The sequence below is a fragment of the Xyrauchen texanus genome, chromosome 45 (genome assembly GCF_025860055.1).
Source record: "Xyrauchen texanus isolate HMW12.3.18 chromosome 45, RBS_HiC_50CHRs, whole genome shotgun sequence".
Classification (NCBI taxonomy): domain Eukaryota; kingdom Metazoa; phylum Chordata; class Actinopteri; order Cypriniformes; family Catostomidae; genus Xyrauchen; species Xyrauchen texanus.
In genome coordinates, this window is record NC_068320.1 from 24,801,349 (window position 1) to 24,824,163 (window position 22,815).

Genomic DNA, 22,815 nt, shown 5'->3' on the forward strand with positions numbered 1-22,815 from the left:
GAAGGAAGCAAGTTTTCTTCCAGGATAACCTTGTACGTGGCTTGATTCATACTGAAGCACCCCCAGATCATCACTGATCCTCCACCAAATTTCACGATTGGTGCTAGACACTGTGGCTTGTAGGCCTCTCCAGGTCTCTGTCTAACCATTAGACGACCAGGTGGAGGATTGGTGATGATCTGGGGGTGATTCAGCAAGGCTGGAGTTGGGCAGATTCGTCTTTGTGAAGGAGGCATGAATCAAGCCACATATAATGTTATTCTGGAGGAAAACTTGCATCCTTCTGCTCTGACAATGTTCCCCAACTGTTGGATTGGTTGTTCCAGCAGGACATTGATCCATGCCACACAACCAGGTCAATCAAGCTGTGTGAAAGCAGCAATGTGAAAGACTGGTAGAGAACATGCCAAGACTCATGAAAGCTGTGATTGAAAATCAGGATTATTCCACCAAATATTGATTTCTGAACTCTTCCTAAATTAAAAGATTATTATTGTGTTGTTTAATAAATGAATAATAATTTGTTGTCTTTGCATTATTCGAGGTCTGAAAACACGCCATCTTTTTTGTTATTTTGACCAGTTTTCATTTTCTGCAAATAAATGCTCTAAATGACAATATTTTTATTTGGAATTTGGGAGAAATGTTGTCAGAATAAAACAAAAATGTTAATTGTACTCAAACACATACCTGAAAATAGTTTATCCAGAAAAACTGATAATTTTTCAGTGGTCTCTTAATTTGTTTCCAGAGCTGTATATTCAGAATTTCACAAAAAACTTCCCTTTGTGGTATAACAATTCATGTATTAACAGTTAAAAAATATCTCAGAACTATGGATACATATCTCTGGCCTTATGCAGGAATATAATATATATATATATATATATATATATATATATACTAAATAAAGCATTCATACAGCATTCACACTCCCAAACACAATTGACTTTTACATGCTTATCCAGCCACTGTGAAAACCTGCTCACCGGCTACAGCGAGGTCATGTCTGTACTTTAGGGAAAGATCAAGAATAATTTTAAAGTTATTTTTGGCACACACACTTGAGCTGTGTGAGAATACACAGCACCAAAACAAAGAAAGTGCAACTGGAAAACGCTACCAATCTACAGATAGGGTTGGTATTGCTTAAATTCGCTGAACTACATTGCACCACATTGCCTGATACTATTAAGGCTTAGACCGCATTGTGATTGGAGGGGAAAGTTTCAGAAGATGAATGCTGAACAGGTTTGAACCACATGACCGTCACCTCCTACCTAGGCTATTTTAACTGGCTTTCCTTCAAAGTGATGCTACAGAGACCGAAGACATCGAACTCAGGCTGATTACAAATCTGACTCGAGGTGATTAAGCCCGCATAGGTTGTTTCATCTGGTCTTGAATGGCTGTCGTAAACAATCTGCCTCTTTCAGCACATCAAAGGAGAGCGTGGACAGCCGTGTCGGCCGGTGCTCGTATCTGCGCGGCACATGGTCTTTGGGTCCGCTCATATGAGAGGGGTGCCGCTTTGCGTCTCCTCCCTTGGGCTCAGGGTATGAGGAGCTTGCTTGCAGTCACTCACACACCTGCCTGCATGCCTGCAGCGGCTCTGCGACACAGCAGGGAAGCATAACTAGGGCCTTGTTTAGAGGGAGAACATGCAGTTGCCGGGAATGCGGCAGCCCCCCTCGGCCACGCGCTCCAGTCTGTGCCTTTGATCATTGAAACTTGCCAGAGCAGTTTACTCAACTAACAAAACTCGCCGTAACAGTTTACTAAGAAGCTTAAAATTAAATGTAGGAACAGACCAAGAGAGAGGGCCCATGCAAGAGCTGTCTTAAGAAGCTCTATTGAGTTTTGGACGGTACAGGAAAATGCTGGCGTCTGATATGAGAATATGTCAAGAGGGATAAAATGATGTACTATTGCATGCCTCATTAAAACAGAGCTGGGTACGGTATATACGTTTACATAAATATATATCAAATTACCTTGTAAAACAATGATTGGGCTACTTGGTTAAAAACGGTCTTTGATGTTTTAAAGAAATCACACGTTAGAAAACAACTAAAGATTTCCTTTTTTGTTATGTCACAAATTAAGGTTCAAAAGATTATAAAGTTGCAAGAAAGTCCATAAAAACCAATGACCCCCAAGTACAGTTGTCAGAAAACAGTCTGATCCTGAGAGACAAATCTCAGTCCATGGATTACTGGAATGCCGTCGGAGGAAAGACAAACGTTCTGGTGAGGGATGAGAACGACGGGTATTTGGCTTGACGCCTTCAGGACATTGCGCAAGTGTTTGCTATAGTGATAATGTGTGGCCCGTGAGCTTGTGAAGGTGTGCAATGGGCCTTTTGAAAGGAAAAGAACAAGACATGAACAAGACATGGCAACGTTGTTACACATTTGGAATCTCTAAACCACAAATGCATGCTATTTCTTGAACGTTTGCTTTCGTGCATTGCGGATTATGGAGTACGTGAGTGAGGCGAAATGCCTTTAAGGAGACACTTCGCCAGAGTCACGATGGATTGGATTTCTCGTTCCTGACTTTGACACTATAAGATCGAACAAGCCTGCAAAGCTTGTGTAGTTGCAGGTCACTGGGACCCCTGTTATACTTTGGGGGTTGGCAGTCTTTGTTAAGGTGCAGCTGAAGGCGTCGCCAGAAGGACTTGCATTCGGAAACCAAAACTGACCAACGTAACGTCTAGAAAATATAGGAAACCTGACCCACCAGAACTTTATGTCCCAGCAACATCAAACCCCATTCTTTTGGAGGTGTCTATGATCCCATTGGCGCCAACAAAAAATCCCTGCTCATTGTTACTCGCAACCCTCCAATCCGACCCACCCCACTCTGTTTCCATTAGGCACATGTTCCCCAAGCATCTACAGTGTTGTGTCTAAGTGATGTGCTGGCAACCATATTTTAAGAGTCTTGCTTGCCAATAAAAAGCATTCAGAAAATGTTCTCGTCTAAAAATGGCAAGTCATTCATTTTGGATCCTCCTTTCTCTCTTTGTCTTCCGTTTCCTCGCCTTTTCCTGTTTGCTCCACGTCTTCTTCTACAGTTGCTGTGTCTCGATACACAGTCTCCTCTACTTCCTCAACTATCTCAACATCTGTTTCCTCTGTCTGTTCAGGTAGAGGACTCTCCACCTCCTCCTCCTGGTCTTCTATTGGTTCCTCCTTACTCCCCAGCTCCTCCTCTTCTTCATCGATGGCCAGGATTGGCTCGGGGGAGTTACTGAGGCATGTGAACTCGTCCCCTTCTGTTTGGTTTTGAGTCTCTTCTGCAATGACCTTTTTCCACATCTCGTGGTTCTCGAGCAGGTGGTGGGTGATCTGGCAGAAAACTTTCCGTCGTTTCTTGGGCGCTGGTTTCTCTGTAATAAACCCAGTTAATGAAGATAAAATGGTTAAGGTTAGATCAGCAGTGGTCATCATTCTATTGACCCACATGTTGTTATAATGACATATTAGATGCATGGTAGAATGAAGGCCTCAGACACATTTACTTGCATTTCGTGTTTTCTACACATTGAAAGTTAATGGTGACTGAGGCTAACTTTGTTCCTAAAAAAATATTTTTGTGTTCTATGTAAGAAAAAATGTCATACACGTTTGTTAAACATAATTGATAACAGCATTTTTCACATTTGAATGAGCTATTCTTTTGATAACACTTGTGTGCTTAAAAATTATCATGTATTAACTGTGCTAAAAAGAATATTTCGGGATACAAGTAAAGCTTAAGTGACAGCATTTGTGTCAATGTTGTTTACCATAAAAATATTTTCGATTCATCCCTCCTTTTCTTTACAAAAAGCAAAAATCAAGGTTCCAGTGAGGCACTTACAGTGAATGGGGCCGATTTTTGGAGCGTTTGAAGACATTTTATAAATGCACTTACATGAATTCTTCTGTATTATTTACTGTATTAGTTAAGATGTACATTTTAGTGTTTGCAACGCTATGTCATCATCATGGAAACGAAGTTGTAAATTGGATATAGCTTTACACAGAAAAGGTAAAATGTCAGTAAGTTTTTTTTTTTTTGCACTAAAATCATGTTAACACACATATCATTTATGTCTATTGGCTATACTTTTTTTACAGATTGGCTCCATTCACTTCCATTGTAAGTGCCACACTACAATCAAGATTTTACCTTTTTTTTATTTAAAGAAAAGGTGAAGTTGAAAATGTTTTTTTTAAATCAAGATTATGCCACAAGTGCAGACTATTGAGCTTAACTTGTATTGAATCCAGACTATTCCTTTAAAACAGTTAGACTGTGTTGTTGCCTAAATGCTTTTCATTGCAAATACATTCACAATATTGAACATCCTCTCATTCCTAATTGCTTAAATATAGCTTTAGCACATCTAATCATTACAATCTATCATGTAGCCATTGCTAGTATGGCCCTGAATAGTCTAATGCAGTGCTAGACATTATTTGGATTAGACATAGTACTTCATTTGGAAAGCACATTGTTTGAGTGAAAAAAGTGTAACTCACGGGACAGTTCTGAGCTCGTGGAGGCGTCTTCCTCGGGCGTGTCTTCCTCATCCTCTTCGTCTGTCTCTTCCTCACCATCCTCACCCTCTTTGGGCAGAGGGTCGACCCAGTACCCAGGCATAAGGGCGGCAGAGTCATATGAGCTGCAGAGAGGCCCTACGATGTGTGTGATGAAGGACTCTTGTAGTTTGGCCAGCTGCGGTGCCGAGCGGTCCATGAAGGGGCTGATTGGAAGGCCCAGACTCGACTCTTCATCACCCTGAAACACAATTTTATTGACATTAAAACACTTTGCAGTGCAGTGTTTAATGTCAACATTGTAAATTAAATTTTTTTAGTCATATGAAAGTTTTGCTAGACAGTCCCTGGTCTCTGTATTCTTTTACTGAATGGCAAACAGCAGCCTAAAATCCTTCAAAATTGTATCTTTTGTTTCACAGAAAATGTCACATGTCAGTGTTTACAAGTCTGTAATCTACACCTCTTATTAGAAAGCATACAAAAGCTGCATAAGAAAATAGTCACTTAGTCAACATGAGCAGTGTTGACATTTCACAATTTAAAAGCTAACACATCTCTAAAACCCATGCTGAAAAACATGCAGTGAATACAGGGGATTTTAAATGTCTGATATGATGTCATTTTGACATTGAAAATCTCAAAATAGTACTGACATTTCCACAATTAAATGCACAGTAGATGAAGTATGACACTTCAGGGGATGGGATCTCGAACCCGTGACTCCCACGAGTGCCACAATTCAATTTGTTGAATTGCCCCAACAATCTAAAGCATTTTCTTTAGACATTTAAAAAAAATTTAAAAATTCTGGCCAGATGCATTTCATACTCATCCCTATCTACTTAGAGTAGGGTGGAAAAATGTAGGGTAGCATTTGATTTTAACCATCAGGAATTGATTTGATGGTGAAAAGTGCATGTTTTTTCAGTTCACTCAAATATATTAATTCTGTCATTGTTAACTCACTCCTGTGTTGTTATAACCCTATATGACTTTCTTTCATTTTCTTAACACAATGGAAGAAATTTTGTTAAAATAATAAATATATTTGTTCTCAGTGATGTCATAGAATACCAGTTTATGGTGACCAGCTCTTCAAGCTTCAAAAGGACACAAAAGTATCATTCAGGAGTGTAATAAATTATTCCATGATTTTAATGATATATACGATAAGTTTCGGTGAGAAACAAACTGAAATCAAATGTATTATTTAGTGAAAATGATCACTGACAGTTGATCACCTGTGTGTATTCATGATAGGGCACAAGAGCAACAGTTCACGAAGCGACCTCGCGACATTGGGGTGTTCAAGCAAAAAACTTGTTTTGTTTATCTAAAAACAGGTCCTCCACAGCGATAGTGACAACAGGATACAAAACAACTGCACACAAAACAGAAAACTTACTAAACATGTCTGAAGAGTTTGTAGTCGAAGAATTGATGCATTTCTATATCCAGCCTTATTTCGGAAAATCAAACAGAACCCTAGAGGAGGCCACAGGCAGCCGCAGTCACACATAGTCCTAAACCTGATGGCAAATGACACTCGATAAAGGTATATTTTCAATGGTAATGAGAGTGATTGTCCTAACCAACAGTGACGAGCTATGGTACATTCTATCAATGGCTTGTTTTCTTTTTTCGGCATCGCACGGTTAACTGTCCGCCGAGAACTGGCATCTGTCCAAGGCTGGGCATAGAAATGCATAAATTCTTCGACTACAAATTCTTCAGACATGTTTATTAAGTTTTCTGTTTTGTGTGCAGTTGTTTTGTATCCTGTTGTCACTATCGCTGTGGAGGACCTGTTTTTAGATAAACGTGTCTTCCCTTGAACGCCCCAATGCCGCGAGGGCGCTGCGTAAAATGTCGCTATCATGAATGGGCACAGGAGATCAACGGTCAGTGAATATTTTCACTTCATGATACATTAGATTTCAGTTTGTTTCTCACCGAACCTTATCGTATGCTTTTATAACAATCATGAATCTCATGGAATAATTTATTACACTTCTGAATTATACTTTTGTGTCCTTTTGAAGCTTGAAGAGGTGGTCACCATACACTACTATTGTATGACATCACTGAGCACAACATTTTCCCACAAGTTCTCTGTGTTAAGAAAAAGAAAGAATATCATATAGTGTTATAACAACACAGGGGTGAGTAAACAATGATTTAACTGACATTTTTGGGTGAACTATCCCTTTAACATTATCCGAGCCCGTGTGGCCTGAGTGACATCAGTGGAAAAGCAAAGTCGTTTTGATATCACACTTAGATTAAAGATTACAAAGAGAAACTATTTTTGTCATTGGAATAATGTGCACCAACAAAACTTTCATACCAAGACCTGAAAATTGCATAACGCAAATAAATTGGGTCAATTTTGATCTCATTTTGACTTTAAATAAATATGCTATCATCACTGAAGCATAGTCACACACTTAATTGGATTTTTCCAGTTCAGGAGAGAAACATACTTCACAGACATTCTACCGCAATAAAACTAGGTCAACCTTCCTCCGGACCAGCCACACAAGGCCTGTTTTTTTATTACAGTATTTCAGATTACAATCCTAAATTCAGAATTAATCAGTAATTGTACGACCATCTTATAAGGCTTCAAGAAACATATGTTTCGAAGTGCTTGGAAATAAACAATGATAGTGGAATAACAATAGGCAAGGTCTCACGTTGCCATGGCAACCATTCTGTCATCAGAGGGCAGTAATGTATGTGTGCTGTCAGGTGCTTCTCAGAAGTGCAGGTGAAATGAATCATTCAAGAAACGAAACCGGCAGAGGGGGGGAAACAGGCTCCTTTGAAGCATATCATTTCTGGTCTCTTTAGAAATGCTCTGAATATGGCCAAGGGTGGTCATATGACGTTTTGTAGCACTGTGACAGGGTCCTGACACAACTGGGTCACCCTCACTCTGTGTTCCTCACAATAATAGACACACTGTTTTATTACTCATCGCTGGCATCCAAAACAAGCCCTTAACCCTCTAAGAGAGGCTACCAGAATGACATGAAATCCTGACAGATTGAACATGCACACAATGTACTGTGAACAATCACTGGAGTGGCTCACTGATTTAGGCTGATTTGCAATAAAACTTAATGATGACAAATGAGACATACACAAAACTGACACAATATTTACAAAAAAATATGCATTATACATTGACAAGCAGATTTTGGAACCTAGTGATTAAAAGGATAATTCACCCCAAAATGAAAATTATCTCATTATTTACTCACCCTCATGCCATCCCAGATGTGTATGACTTTCTTCCTTCATCAAAACACAAACGAAGATTTTTAGAGGAATATTTCAGCTCTGTAGATCCATACAATGCAAGTGAATGGTGGACAGAACTTTGAAGGTCCAAAAAGCATAGAAAGGCAGCATAAAACGAATGAATAAGACTCCAGTGGTTTAATCCATGTCTTCAGAAGTGAAAGGATAGGTGTGGGGGAGAAAAATATCAATATTTAAGTCCTTTTTTTACACTATATCTCCACTTTCACGTCCACATTCTTAATTTTTTGTTTTTGACAATTCACATTCTTCGTGCATATCGCATTTACTGTGCATGGAGGAGAATTTATAGTAAAAAAGGACATGAATATTGATCTGTTTCTCACCTGCACATATCATATCATTCTGCAGACATGGATTTAACCACTGGAGTCATATTAATGATTTTTTTGATGCCTTTATGTGCTTTTTGGACCTTTGAAGGTCTGGTCACCATTCACTTTCATTGTATGGATCTACAGAGCTGAGATATTCTTCTAAAAATCTTTGTTTGTGTTCAGCAGAAGTCATACACATCTGGGATGTCATGAGGGTGAGTAAATCATGAGGGAATTTTTATTTTCTTTTTAATGAAATGTCCCTTTAAAACCCCTTTAAAGCAATAAAAAACAATTCAAAGTTAATGTCAAAAGCTGTTCACAATTGCAACCTTTTCATTTATTTTCCTTCAGTAATCAAACATATTTTTGAGTATAACAGGATATGAACAGGATAATGATATATAATACACAGCGAGACTTTTATCAATCATGAATTGATGGGATTAAGAAAAACTGTGGTTAAAAACAGTACCAGAACTGAGCCAGGTGGTTGTAAGGCAGGGTTTGAAAGTATTAGTAATCACAGAGGGCTTTGTGAGACCAAAAGTAAAGTCATTTCAGAGGCGGAGCAAGTTTAATGAAAGATTACAAAGATATTTTTTATTTGGAATAATGTGCATTCATGTACTGTACAAGAACATAAATAAGGTCAATTTAGACTTCATGTTTATTTTGAAAAAATTAAATAGCCAAATATTGGTTTATTAATCACTATACCTGCTATTCATCCAGGAAAATATTCCCTGCACATTACATTTTAACAAATTATTTCCAGTACGACTGACTGACATTAAACATTTGGTTAAAATTTCCACGACTTCTAGCAGGACAATGTTTTGACTGGTTACTGCCCTACATTCCCAAAACAGCTGTGAGCGTGTTACATTAGCACAGCTCGAGGAAGATGTAGATGGTTGCTAGGCAACAGCGCATCCCTGCCACCATCCAGCCACTCAACGTGAATGATACTGAGATGCCAGGTAGTTGCTACAAGGTTCCTTATCCATATTGTCAGGGCTATCACAGAGCCTCTTACTGCATTCTGAAGGTGAAGTTGCTCTCGATAAAAGCTTCCTGGTTGTCTCAGGCAGTAACGATGTAAATGATCTTGTTGAAATGAACTCTGACAGGCTTCAAAAGCAAACATCAATGTAAACAGATAAAAGCAGATGCTCATCTATGGACTGACCTGCTCATAGAACTCATTGACGATGCCTTCTGTCCACTGCAAATGAAGTTCTTTGCTTTTCAAGGGCCCATTAATGTCCGCTAATTTAATACACATCTGACACACCAGTAGTCGGTCGTTTTCATTTGTCCAATCAATGCCCGAGCAACCATCATCCCCCACCTGCCAAACCAACAAAAAGACTACAATGTAATGCACTCTTAACATTTGGATTTTGCAATAGATGTGACACTAATTTGTAATTTAGCTCAGTGTTTTTCCACTACTTTTGCTTTAGTGCCCAGCTTTTAGATTAGACACCAAATAGCAACACAATACAGTGCCAAAGTTGTTAATTTAATTGGGATAGGAATTGTAAGGAATTTAATGATTCCATCTCCTGCTCTGATTCCTCTTAATTAATCAGAATCCTTAGCAGTTCCATCATTGGACTACACTGGTCATGCTGTGTTTTGTGCTGTAGATTCAAAAGAACTGGCTCATAAGAGTCATTTGTTTGGGAATCGGAATACACTGGTTTGCGCTGTTTTTCGAGCTATAGATTCCAAAGAACCGGCTCATAAGATTCATAAGTTCAGGAATCGGAATACACTGTTTAAGCTGTTTTTCATGCTATAGATTCAAAAGAACTGGCTCATAAGAGTAATACGTTTGGGAATCAGAATGCACTGGTCGCACTGTGTGTTTTGAGCTATAGTATCAAAAGAACAGGCTCATTAGAGTCAAAGGTTCAGGAATCACAATGCACTTGTCGCACTGTGCATTTTGCGCTATAGATTCAAAAGAACTGGCCCATTAGAGCCATTTGTTCGGGAATCGGAATACACTGGTTTGTGCTGTTTTTCACGCTATAGATTCAAAAGAACCGGACCATAAGAGTCTTTTGTTCAGGAATCGGACTACACTGATTGCGGTGTGTTTTGTGCTATAGATTTAAAAGAACCAGCTCATAAAGTAAATCGTTCTCGAATCAGACTACACTGTTCACACTGTGTATTGTGTTATAGATACAAAAAATAAAATAAAATCAGCTCATAAGAGTCTTTCGTTTGGGAATCGGACTACACTGATCACACTTTGTTTTGTGCTTTACAATCAAAAGAACCGGCTCATAAGTGTTATTCATTTGGGAATCAGACTACACTGGTTTGTGCTGTGTCTCGTGCTAAACATTCAAAAGAACTGGCTCATAAGAGTCCTTTGTTCGGGAATCAGACTACACTGGTCACACTGTGTTACGTGCCACAGATTCAAAAGAACTGGCTTATTAGAGTAATTTGTTCGGGAATCGGACTACACTGGCCGCACTGAGTTTCGTGCCACAAATTTCAAAAGAACTGGCTCATTAGAGTAATTTGTTTGGGAATCAGACTACACTGGTCACACGGAGTTTCGTGCCACAAATTTCAAAAGAACTGGCTCATTAGAGTCATTTGTTCGGGAATCGGACAACACTGGTTGCATTCTGTGTTTCAAGCTACAGATTCAAAAGAACCGGCTCATAAGATTCAGTAAGGGGCCGCGTTGCAGCAGAATGCCGCTGCAGAAAACACTGTCAAGAGTATTTTAGTAAGGTGTTCTGTTTGCATCTGCAGAAACATTCACATTGAAGAACAGCTACAAGTCACAAGTCATGAAAATCAAACAGTATTTCAAAATAAAAAATAAAAATCTAAAGAATCAATTTATCATACAAAAATAAAGAAAAATGTCCTTAAACACATGGCACTGACAATTTTTGTAAATGGACTAAACAGCAGGTTTAAGATTTGAGTGTATGGTTTCTAAAGGACAACTGAATTTCGACAATAGACAGCACTAAACGCATTGTGGTTGGCACAAACCATGTTTATCTTGCAACCTATATTAATATAGCATGTATTTAATATATCTGAATAGACCTGCGACCTATTTTTCTGACACATCTCAGCAGTTGAGAACCACTGATTTAGCTGATATTTAGCTTTTAAGTGTCTTTTGTTCACACAGAATATTCCTTCATTCTGTCTGTGCTATTGTTTAATTTTTGGTCTATATATATTTTTGGAACATATAGGTGATCTTTGACTATTGTGTTGCACCTTGCTACATTTTTAAGATGCTGTGTTAGTTATAAAATTAAAAGCAGCTTCGAAAAACGTGTCTTGAGACCCCTGTATTCTGTTCTATTCCGTTCATATTGTTTCAGAATGCAAGAATGTGTCCTGTGTGAACTGCCTCTTTATTAAGAGCACAATTGTGGTACATAAAATATTGTCCAATTGTGGTTTAACCAGTAATTTCCACCTCCAACCCTGTGATGTATCTTATATAAGATGTCCTCACCTTGGTGTTAAATTCAGTCAGGAAGTCAAAGTGTTTCTTAAGGTCAGTGGCGAGAATTGCCTCAATGACCAGGAAGCGAAAGCGTTTGAAGTCCATGTGGTCCAGGCTGGCCAGGAAGTTGTACTCGGGCCGCGACATGAAGAGGTTCCACGCGGATGCTGCATGATGGTTCTCTAACACTGAGCGGTCATTATAAAGCACGGCCTTGAAAGACAAACAAATGGTTATACTTTAATGGAGCTTTTAGGCCCAGGAGCATTGTTATTAAATCAGATGCTTTTATTCAATCCAACCATTCAGTACAAATATTACTACTTATAATATAATGAATACAAACCCACTTTTTATTAGGTGTTGTTAATTACTATGCAATTAATTATTTGCTACAATGTACATATTATATGCATATGTGTTATTGAATTGTAATTACATTTAAAGTATCTGCATTTAATTACATCTGTAGTTACACTGTTAACCTTACCCCTAACCCTTACCCTAAATCCAAACCCAAACCTTACCCCTACTCCTTAACTGACCCGTCCCTCAACCCAAGTAGCAGCAAATGTGAATCTTGTAAGAATTTTGCAGAACAACATGTATTTAATAATAGTACATAGTAGTTAATAAGAGTCAAATGTTCAGGAATCAGATTGCACTGGTCGCACTGTGTGTTTCACGCTATAGATTTAAAAGAACTGGCCCATTAGAGTCATTTCTTCAGGAATCGGAATACACTGTTTGCGCTGTTTTTCGTGTTATAGATTCAAAAGAACTGGCTCATAAGAGTCATACGTTTGGGAATCTGAATACACTGTTTGCGCTGTGCGTTTCGTGCTATAGATTCAAAACAACTGGCTCATTAGAGTCATTTGTTCGGATTTCGGACTACACTGGTTTGTTGTGTCTCACGCTGTAGATTCAAAAAGACCGGTTCATAAGAGTCATTTGTCCGGAATTCTGACTACACTGGTTGCGGTGTGTTTTGAGCTATAGATTCAAAAGAACCAGCTCATAAGAGTCAAATGTTCAGGAATCAGATTGCACTGGTCACACTGTGCATTTCGCACTATAGATTCAAAAGAACTGGCCCATTAGAGTCATTTGTTCGGAATTCTGAATACAATGGTCGCAGAGTGTTTTGAGCTATAGAAGAATATTTCAGCTCTGTAGGTCCTTAAAATGCAAGTGAATGGTGATCAGACCTTTGTAGTTCCAAAAATCACAAGGACAACTTAAAAGTAATCCATATGTCTCCAGTGGATAAATCCATATCCAAGTCCTTTTTTACCCTAAATCTCCCCTTCCACTTTCATGTGGTGACTGTTTGGTTTCAATTTCACATCTGAAAGTGAAAGTGAAGATTTATGTAAAAAAAAAAAAAAAGGACTCAAATATTTATCTGTTTCTCATCTACACTTATCATATCACTTCTGAAGACTTTGATTTAACCACTGGAGTCATATGGATAAATGTTATGCTGCCTTTATGTGCTTTTTGGACCTTCAAAGTTCTGGCCATCATTCACTTGCATTGTATGGACCAACAGAGCTGAAATATTCTTCTAAAAAGCTTTGTGTGTGCTCTGCAGAAGAATGAAAGTCATACACATCTGGGATGGCATTAGGGTGAGTAAATAATGAGAGAATTAACATTTTTGGGTGAACTATTCCTTTAAGGATGAGCAGTAATAATAACAGTGATGCATGCCTTAGCAAACATCAATAATGAACACATATATATATATATATATATATATATATATATATATATATATAGTAGCATGCAAACTTATATAGACCTGCTCAAACTCCACCTTAACTGCCATGCTGATCTTTTAAAATATGAGATAAATAGAAATGTTGTCCAGATTTTGATCTGGTTTAATCATATATTTGGAACTGTTATTATTAATGGTGCACATTGTTTTATCAGCCAATCAGAAGACTTTGATGTTCTTTCTGCCTGTCAATCATCTTGCACGTTTTCATAGTTCATTCAGGTTTAACGCCATAGTGAGATTGATAACAGTTATCAGTTGAGTGCGCTATTTTGCTACTTTTGTGTTTGACAACTGAAAGAAGACACATTGCTACTCTTCTGCTTGATGACGGTCTCAATGGTACAACAGTATGTTGGTTTTGGAAAGAGGAGGCGTGTCTAATTCAATGGCTTAGTCTTGTTGAAGTTCCAGAATGGCTAAAATCGCTTACACCACCTTTATTTCTTCTTCCTTTGTATTAGTATAATTAGCCACTTTGATTTCTTACATAGAGCAAAGTGTGCTTCACATTAAAATACAAGGAAATTAGTGTTACACAAATACATCTGTTAACACTTTTAAGGAATAGGAAACAAGCTTAACCCTTGTTTCTCGAGTTTGTGTGATTGTGTTACCTGTGGAGCGCTGGTGGCCACCAGGAACGCATTGGTTCTGCCAGGATGATCATAATCATGCATTGCAGCTGCTACGTAAAGAGCCATCAGCTCTAGAGCAGGAATGAGACCGGACAAACAGCCGTAACCCTCCTCTTCTTCAGGATACATCCTCGATATCAGGTGCTTTGTGCGCCCATAAGCTAGCCCACTATCAAAGTCTAAAGACAGACAGACAGATAGATAGATAATTTTTTTTGTTAACATTATAGTACGTTTACACAGTACATAAACCTCTTTTATTTCAGAAGAGCAAGAAAAACATCCAAATTATTTGGTGTAATTCTTACCCGAGTCACTGAGTGATCCCTTGACATGGGCTAGTGTAGGTAAACCAGGCACAGGTTGAGTGGTGAGGTACCAAACCGCATGGAGGACATCTGTTGCATGAATTCGATTGTGATCTAGAAAAGATGATAATGTTTATTACTGTAAACAACCACTAGGGGGAGATGTATTACATGGCAGGATACGACTGGGTATAGTTAAGAATACTTCAAAAAATAAACCAATTTATTTTCCTGGAGGTAAAACAGCATATGTTGACTGTGCACATAATATTTTTGTACCACATACATGGTTTATTTCTTTATGGTAAATCTGTGTATCTTCCGTTCATTCCGTATCCATTTTGGAAAAAAAAAAAAAAAAAAACAGGTCTTTTTAATTTTGCATTAAAAATAAAAAACAAATGGATTCCTTTTTTTAAAAAATAGAATTCTCAGCTTTTTTCTATTTTTGGTTTCCCGTTCTCCCTTCTCAAAACTAAAACTGGAGAGAAAACAATGAAAATCTAAAAGAAAAGAAAAAACTAAATATTTTTTATTTGCGTAACTCGTCTCATCAACACTTAAAGTCACCAGCAGGGGGAGTAAATACGAAGGAAAGGAAGTATTTGCTATGATATTAGTATTTATTTTTTGGTAAGTTATTGGAATTTTCTCTATGTGTGGAAAGTGTACATTGTATATTTTATTAACATTTTACACAGTTACACTGTTACATGAAGTTCTCTCTTCCATGGGGATCAATAGAACTTACTGTTCTCTATTATCATTTCACTTAATTAATTGAACATAATTCATCGTTTGACATTTTATTTGTTCATTATCTTTCACCGTCAATGTTCTTGGTATGTTAAAATCTCATAATTTCAGAACAGAAATGGAATAAAATTTCAGGATTCTTGTGACCCACTGCATGGCTTAACCATAGAGATATGTAGCTAATATATCAATAATAATAATAATAATAATTATTATTATTATTATTGTTATTATTTCAGTTCATTTAGATTCATGTTGCTCATAAATAGAACCGATCTATCAAGACAAGTAATTGACGACACACTTATTTAATATATATATATATGACGTGTTTGTGTACTTTTATAATTTTCATAGCTAAGAGAAAACATGCATGTTTCTTTGTCATGGTTAAACAACAGCTTTTGGTTTCTTCTCACTGACCAACATTTTATCAACTTATGCAGACACCTGCAGGACAAATGCTAAATTACACCTGATGAAATTGAAACACCCATCGCTACACTTTCAATATCTACACTTTATGCTAAAAATTGTATATCAGGATATGTTTTATTTATTTTAATTTTAAAAGATGAGTCTAATAATAATAATAATAATAATGACATGCATACAGATGAATAGATTAATTAGTAAACAAATTAAGTTATTTGTGTGGACTAGATGGTAACAACAAAGAGGTGGCATGATGAATGAATGTTACATTTATATAGCACTTTTTCTGACACTACACTCAAAGCGCTTTACACAGTGAACGGGACTCTCCTCATCCACCATCAGTGTGCAGCATCCACCTGAATGATGCAACGGCAGCCATAGTGTCCCAGTACACTCACCACACACCAGCTATTGGTGGAGAGGAGAGAGTTTAACTAGAGTAATAGAGCCAATTAATGGATGGGGATTATTAGAAGTCATGATTGAGAAATGCCAATGGGGGGAATTTGGCCAGGACAGCAGAGTTACACCCCTACTCTTTACGAGAAGTGCTATAGGATGTTTAATGACCACAGAGAGTCAGAACCTCGGTTTAACATCTCATCCGAAAGACAGTGCCTTTTTTACAGCATAGTGTCCCCAGGACCCACACAGAGCCCAGGGTGAACACCCCCTGTTGGCCTCCCTAATACCTCTTCTGGCAGCAACCTTAGTTTTCCCCAGGAGGTTTCCCATTCAGGTACTGACCAGGCTCAACCCTGCTTAGCTTCAGTGGGCAACCGGTCTTGAGCTACAGATTGATTGATGTAGACAACTGTATCATTTAAAATCAGAGAGATAAGAAAAATGCAAATAACTGCATGAAAATCGTCTGTATGTTTTGACTCATCATCCTTGTCTCCGCTTCCTATCTGACACCCAAATGTAAAGAGTAAAGAGCAGACCTCCGCTTTATTGGTGAATGTCCCTAATGCACATCTTCTAAACGTCTCCTTATTTTGCACTGCGTAATAACACGGTGAACCTCGTAATATTAAACGAATGCTTGCATTTAGCAGCATCATACACAGCGCCTCCATTGTCTTACCTATTCCTCAAAGCTTTCATATTGAGAGAAATGCTTGAAATCTAAATATTAGATATTTTAAAATATTATTACTAAATATTATTACATGCACACACCTTCAAGGTTCGTTTATCCCGCTTGAATCGGGGTAAAAATGACAGAAAATGTACTTTACAAACATGCTGTATGTCCTGTCTATAAAACGAATCCTGCTTCATGAGAACTTTTGGGGACCTTTCAGGAAATAACACAGATGAGTTACTAATAATTGGAAATTCTAAGTTACAAAATCTGTATTTTTCTAAATCATCATATTCTGATCACAAAATGAATATATTAAAAACCCTGTTTTAGCTAATAATTCACCAACGCAAATAACTGCTAAATGAAAACAAAAGTTTTATTTCATTTTCCATTTTTTTATTTCAAAACAGATATGGAGTGAACGGAGGATACACGGATTATGGTAACATGTTACCGTACTGTGACAGGGCGGAGGGCGGAGGTTGTGATTCTACACACCCGGTCCCTAATCAGGCTAATCAAGCCTCCGAGAGGGATAAAGGCTGACTGCGGAGGATTGTGGAGAGAGAGATAGTTTACGGACATGTCCGTCATGTGTGTGTTTGTGTCTTTTGTTTACATTTCTCATTAAACTATTAATTATATTGTCAAGCCGGTTTTCGACTTCCTCCTTGCCCATCGAAATCCCTTTACATGTACTTGTAACTTTGAGAAGAGAAAATAGAAAAATTACAAACAATTTCTCTTTTTGTTTGTCGCCTCACTCACATGGTATGTCTCTGTATCCATTCTCCAGAGCATGGAAATAATTCATGAACTCCCTCACCGGAATCTTGAATGTCTCAAAAAGTCCTGTATCAACAAACAGCTGGTGGGACACCTGAAACACAGAGAAAAGGTCCTTAAAGATCTAACATTCTCCAGATTAAACCAGACAAAAGAACGCACCATTCTAAAGAGCTCTAATGATTTTTCAAAAAGAAACATTTGCATTTATACTTGCAGATTTGTCACTCTTTAAATGGTCAATGACAATACTGATTTAGAGCAGAGTGGCCGATATAATACTAATATACTCTTTCTCTCTCTCTCTCTGTGTATAACACAATATAATGACAGAAAATAAGTTTTACACAAATTTGCTGTTTTTAAACAAACACACATTTTAAACATGTATTTATTTAAAATTCAAAAAGAAAGTGTAAATAATAAAGGAAATGTGCATTATCCACAGACAAGGCAGCAGATATTTTAAATGACACTTGATGGAAAGACCTCTTCTGTTAAACAGCCAGTGGGGTACAGTTATAAATCAATGCAGATAATCTCTAAAAAGTGCCAAATATCTGTAGATTCATCGGCCTGGCTGATTTACCATGCATCACCAAGTGTCAAATCCAGGGGCGTAGATTCCAAGGGGGATGGGGTAGGGGGAGGTAACCCACCCCAAAAATCAAAACACACAAGTACAACCCCTCCAATATTCATACCATGATCAATGGAAACATGTAAATTAATCATACTGTACCCCCTCCCCCCCACACCTTCCTTGCTTTTCTCTTTCAGTACAGTTCAGTCAGTCCCCTGTCTATACTCTTCCTCTCCACTAGATGTCAGCGTCTCACCTGACTGAGAATGCAGCCACATCTGCCGTTGGTTTTCTCCATCAGACTGAAGATAGGGAAGTTCCAGTTGTTGATTTGACTCATGAGAGGCTCGAGTCCCTCCATTACCAGCGGCTCCGGGGCCAGGATGGGCTTATCCTGCAGACATAGAGATTACTGATCAAGAACTATGCACTTTAAAGTGTTGAATCACTTACTGAAGAATCAAATGGGAAAAATTAAACTGCTAGTTTCATTTTCAGTGTTTTAACATGTTAATTGCAACATCAAACTAGCAAATGTTGACAAAAAAATGATTGTTTTGATGACAATTTGTTGTTTTACAGTTAAATAAACCAATCTGTCTGACAGAACTGTTGTTTACCTCTGGTGGTATAAGTGTGGCCAGTGCTAGTGCCTGAGGCTGGTAAGTCCTGCAGGGGCCCGTGGTGTTGAAGAGTTTTCTGTGACCCTCCCCGTCCTCCTCGTTCTGTGCAAAGTCGCTGCTGTCCCTGTGGTTGGTCTCACAGGTACTGTCATAGTCTGTCGACACTATAACCGGCTCCTCTGAGGAAAAAACATTGCAAATAAATGTGATTGTGATTGTGTATCTTTGACTCTGCATATCATATAGACACCAATTACGTATTAATTTATACATTCAATGCAGAATTGAGCAGTAATATCATAGATCTGAACGGCAAAATGGATAATAATAAAATGCATCTAAATGCCAATTCAGCGATGTCCGTGCTCAGACGTGACATGAGGGCAGCTGTACCTGACTGTTGGGTTCTGTCCCCCGTGTCTATAGATCCATCGCCATGTCTCAGTTTACTGTAAGGCCGACCACAGCTGGAACAAACACATGAAGGAAACACAATTCATATTCTTGGATTTCAGCGTGATGATTTGTTTGTCATTGTTGCCTGTTATTATGTGCATTTTCTCATCTGTATACCATGGTGCGTTTTCATGATGTGATTTGTTATACTTTTAATGAATCAGTCTTTACTATGGAAGTAAAATGACTTAAATATTAAAATAAATATTTCAATGCATAATACAATCATTACAAAACGATAACATTTTAAATGAATCAATAAATGTCCCTTATATTTCATTTTATTATTATATTAATGTCATAGTATTACTTATATTTTGAACAATTTCATTATGTATCTAATGATTTATTTAAATATTTATATTATTATTTAATGATTTAATTTTTAGTAATTTGGCCCTCCATACATGACAACCAAATAGCGCATTTAAAAAAAATGACTTCTACTACTAATATATATATATATATATATATATATATATATATATATATATATATATATATATATATATATAATAATGAAATAAAAATTGTATTTCAAAATAGTTTTCACCAATATGTGCTATACAAAAAATAAATAATAATAAAAAAGAATACAAATAATAATTCAACAATAATAATAAAAAACAATCTGACGCTTGACAAACAAAAAGTGCATAATATAATAATAATGATAAAAAAAATAAATAAAATAAACTCTAAAATAAATCATTAAAAAAATGCTTTGACTTTTGACAACCAAAAAGTACATTTAAATATTAATAATAATAATACGTAATAATCCTTAGTAATATTAAATAATAATAATAATAATAATAATAATAAACAAAATAAAAAATCTACAATAAATAACATGAGAAAAAACACTCTGACTCTTGACAACCAGAGTGCATTTAAATAATAATAATCAATTAAATCAAATTAATAAAATATAAAAAAATAAAAACAAACGCTGACTCATGATAACCAGAGTGCATTTAAATAATAATAATCAATTAAATAAAATTTATAAAATAAATAATGAAAATAAAAACACTAACTCTTGAGAACCAAAGACTGCATTTAAATAATAATGAAATAAAAATGAAATAAATAATACAAACTGCGCCGAAATGGAAATCTTACAATAATTGCCCCATAAACTTGCTAAATGTAATAACTTTCTCAGCTTCCGAAACAACGACATCAAGTTCCCTCCAACCACTTTCCTCGTTGAATATTCTTCACTCAAAAATGGCACATTAAAAGCGTACTTTTGTGTTGATGTTAACCCAAAACATTCCTTTAAGAATAAAAAGACACATCTACAGTATAACTGTAAACAATCATTACACCTTATGAGTTTCACAAAGAATGGCAAAGAATCAGCTGATGCATATGTATTAATCTAATGCATATTTTAATAGTTTGCATTGAATTTGAGAGATGTCCTCTCCGGGTGATTAGCCCCTGATCATATCTTGTGTGTGTGTTTGCTTGAGCTCTGGAGCAGGCATTGTCACTGTTGTTTAGTTTAGCTGTGTGAATTAGCAGGGCAGACAGAACCTAATCATGCCGATCCTTTATGCCCAGCATTTATTACAGGCAAAGGGGACGTGACCTTGTCTCAGCGGCTGGGCATTACTGATCACAGCGAGTAAAACAAAGAGACATCGACCGAGTGAGGGAGGACAGATAGGGATGTGGGCATGCACGTCGATCTGTTAATATTTAGACACAATGCAGGTGATTTTTTACAGTTAATGATCAGTGGTTGTTCAGTAACCACGTAATGGCCTGAAGCTTCAGGCTGCTGTTGTAGAACAGCTTTTGGAAACAGCAAACATGTGGGTTTAGCTTTAAGGAACTGTGCATCAAATGAATATTAACTCTTAAAAATACTCCTTAGTAGGCAAAATTCTGCAAAATAGCTCTGCAGCTATGCAAAAATTTGAATGGTCATCATTCACAAAATTCAAAAAAAAAATAAATTTCTTTCCATTTAATAGTTTGCCATACAAATATGATTTGGAAATGTAAAAGCACATCTCTCCTCAATAAGCTGCACAAGTTGAGGTGTTATTCATGTTTGTAGCATAAACAATGTGGAATGAGTCATATGCCAAAGTTTAATCCTTAAGTTTAGGGGCCTGTTCAAATCCTTAGCCCAAAGTCTGAGCAATTGTACTGAACTGAACTCTTCCTACCTGCTACAGAGGGGAGCTGGCGCCCATTGTGTCGTACCGGGGCTGGGCGCGCTCTGACTGTGCGTTAAGGCTTTGTGGGGGCTCCTTGGTGGGGGTCCGTCCCCCTGCGGAAGTTCTGGGTCAAGCAGCTCCACTAAAGGGGTTTTGGTGGTGGGGCTGTTCAACGGTGTTCCCTGGACTGGGGGGGAGTGGCAAGGTGAGGCGAGAGGTGAGATGTTGGAAGGGTAACCTGTCAGAAAGCAGATGAATCACATAGGCACTTCCAAAGACAATTGATCTTCTTTCACTTAACACACACAAACAAGGTACTTTACCTCTTCTGCTCTTACTATAGATATGGTTGGTGGCTGAGGCAGCGTATGAAGCAGACATGGACCTGCTCTTGGAAATTGTGAGCATCACGGTGTTGTTCCATGAATCATTGTTCCCCAAACTGAAAAACATGAAGAAGCATGTGGTTAATGTCAACATGAAATCAAAATTGACCCTATTTACGTTCTTAATACACATTCCTGGTCTTATTGTGCACAACTGATCAGTTCTAAATAAAAATATACACTGATGAGCCAAGACGTTATGACATAGGTGAGGTGAATAACATTGCTCATCTCCCAAAAGGCCACATTTCAAGGTCTGGGAAGATTAGATGGTAAGCAAACAATCAGTTCTCGTAGTCAAGAGTTGAATGCAGGATAAATGGGCAGGAGTAAAGACCTGAGTGACTTTGACAAAGACCACATTTTTGTGGCCAGACGACTGTGTCAGAGCATCTCTGAAATGGCAAGGCTTGTGGGGTGCTCCCGGTCAGCAGCGGTGAGTACCTATCGACAGTGGTCCAAGGAGGGACAAACCACAAACCAGCAACTGTGTGTTGGCCACCCAAGGCTCATCGATGTGTGAGGGCAATGAAGACTATCCCGTCTGGCCTGAACCGACTGCTGGGAAACCCTGGGTCCGGCCATTCATGTGGACGTCAATTTGACACGTGCCACCTACCTAAACATCACTGCAGACCAGGTACACCCCTTCATGGCAACGGTCTCTTTGAGCAGGATAATGCGTCCTGCCACACTGCACACATTGTTCGGGAATGATTTGAGGAACACGATGTTGCCCTGGCCTCGAAATTCCCAAGCTCTCAATCCGATTGAGGATCTGTGGGATGTGCTGGACCAACAAGTCTGATCCACGACGGCTCCACCTCGCAACTTACAGGACTTGAAGGATCTGCTGCTAATGTCTTGGTGCCAGATACCACAGGGCACTTTAAGGCAGGGGTGGGGAACGTCAGGCCTCAGGGCCGTATAAGGCCCGTGAGACTATTATACCCGGCCCGTGAGGCCATTTGAGAAATTATTTGAAAAGCATAAATTGGCCTTGATTCAATTAACCCGAAAAAAAAAAATCCTTTTAAACAATGTTTTAAAATAATTTTAAATGACACAAAATATTGTATA

The 22,815-nt window shown here is 37.8% G+C and overlaps 1 protein-coding gene across 1 annotated transcript in view; it reads right to left on the bottom strand.

Moving 5' to 3' along the window:
- Nucleotides 1–584: 584 nt before the first annotated feature.
- Nucleotides 585–22,815, bottom strand: part of pde3a (phosphodiesterase 3A, cGMP-inhibited) — a 119,560-nt gene continuing 97,329 nt past the window's right edge. Inside the window, 12 exon segments of the mRNA XM_052118966.1 lie at nucleotides 585–3,397; nucleotides 4,536–4,794; nucleotides 9,393–9,554; nucleotides 11,718–11,921; nucleotides 14,112–14,311; nucleotides 14,441–14,554; nucleotides 17,493–17,604; nucleotides 18,350–18,487; nucleotides 18,714–18,895; nucleotides 19,110–19,183; nucleotides 21,359–21,587; nucleotides 21,673–21,791. Coding sequence (XP_051974926.1) covers nucleotides 3,006–3,397; nucleotides 4,536–4,794; nucleotides 9,393–9,554; nucleotides 11,718–11,921; nucleotides 14,112–14,311; nucleotides 14,441–14,554; nucleotides 17,493–17,604; nucleotides 18,350–18,487; nucleotides 18,714–18,895; nucleotides 19,110–19,183; nucleotides 21,359–21,587; nucleotides 21,673–21,791 — 2,185 coding nt within the window. The 3' untranslated portion in view covers nucleotides 585–3,005.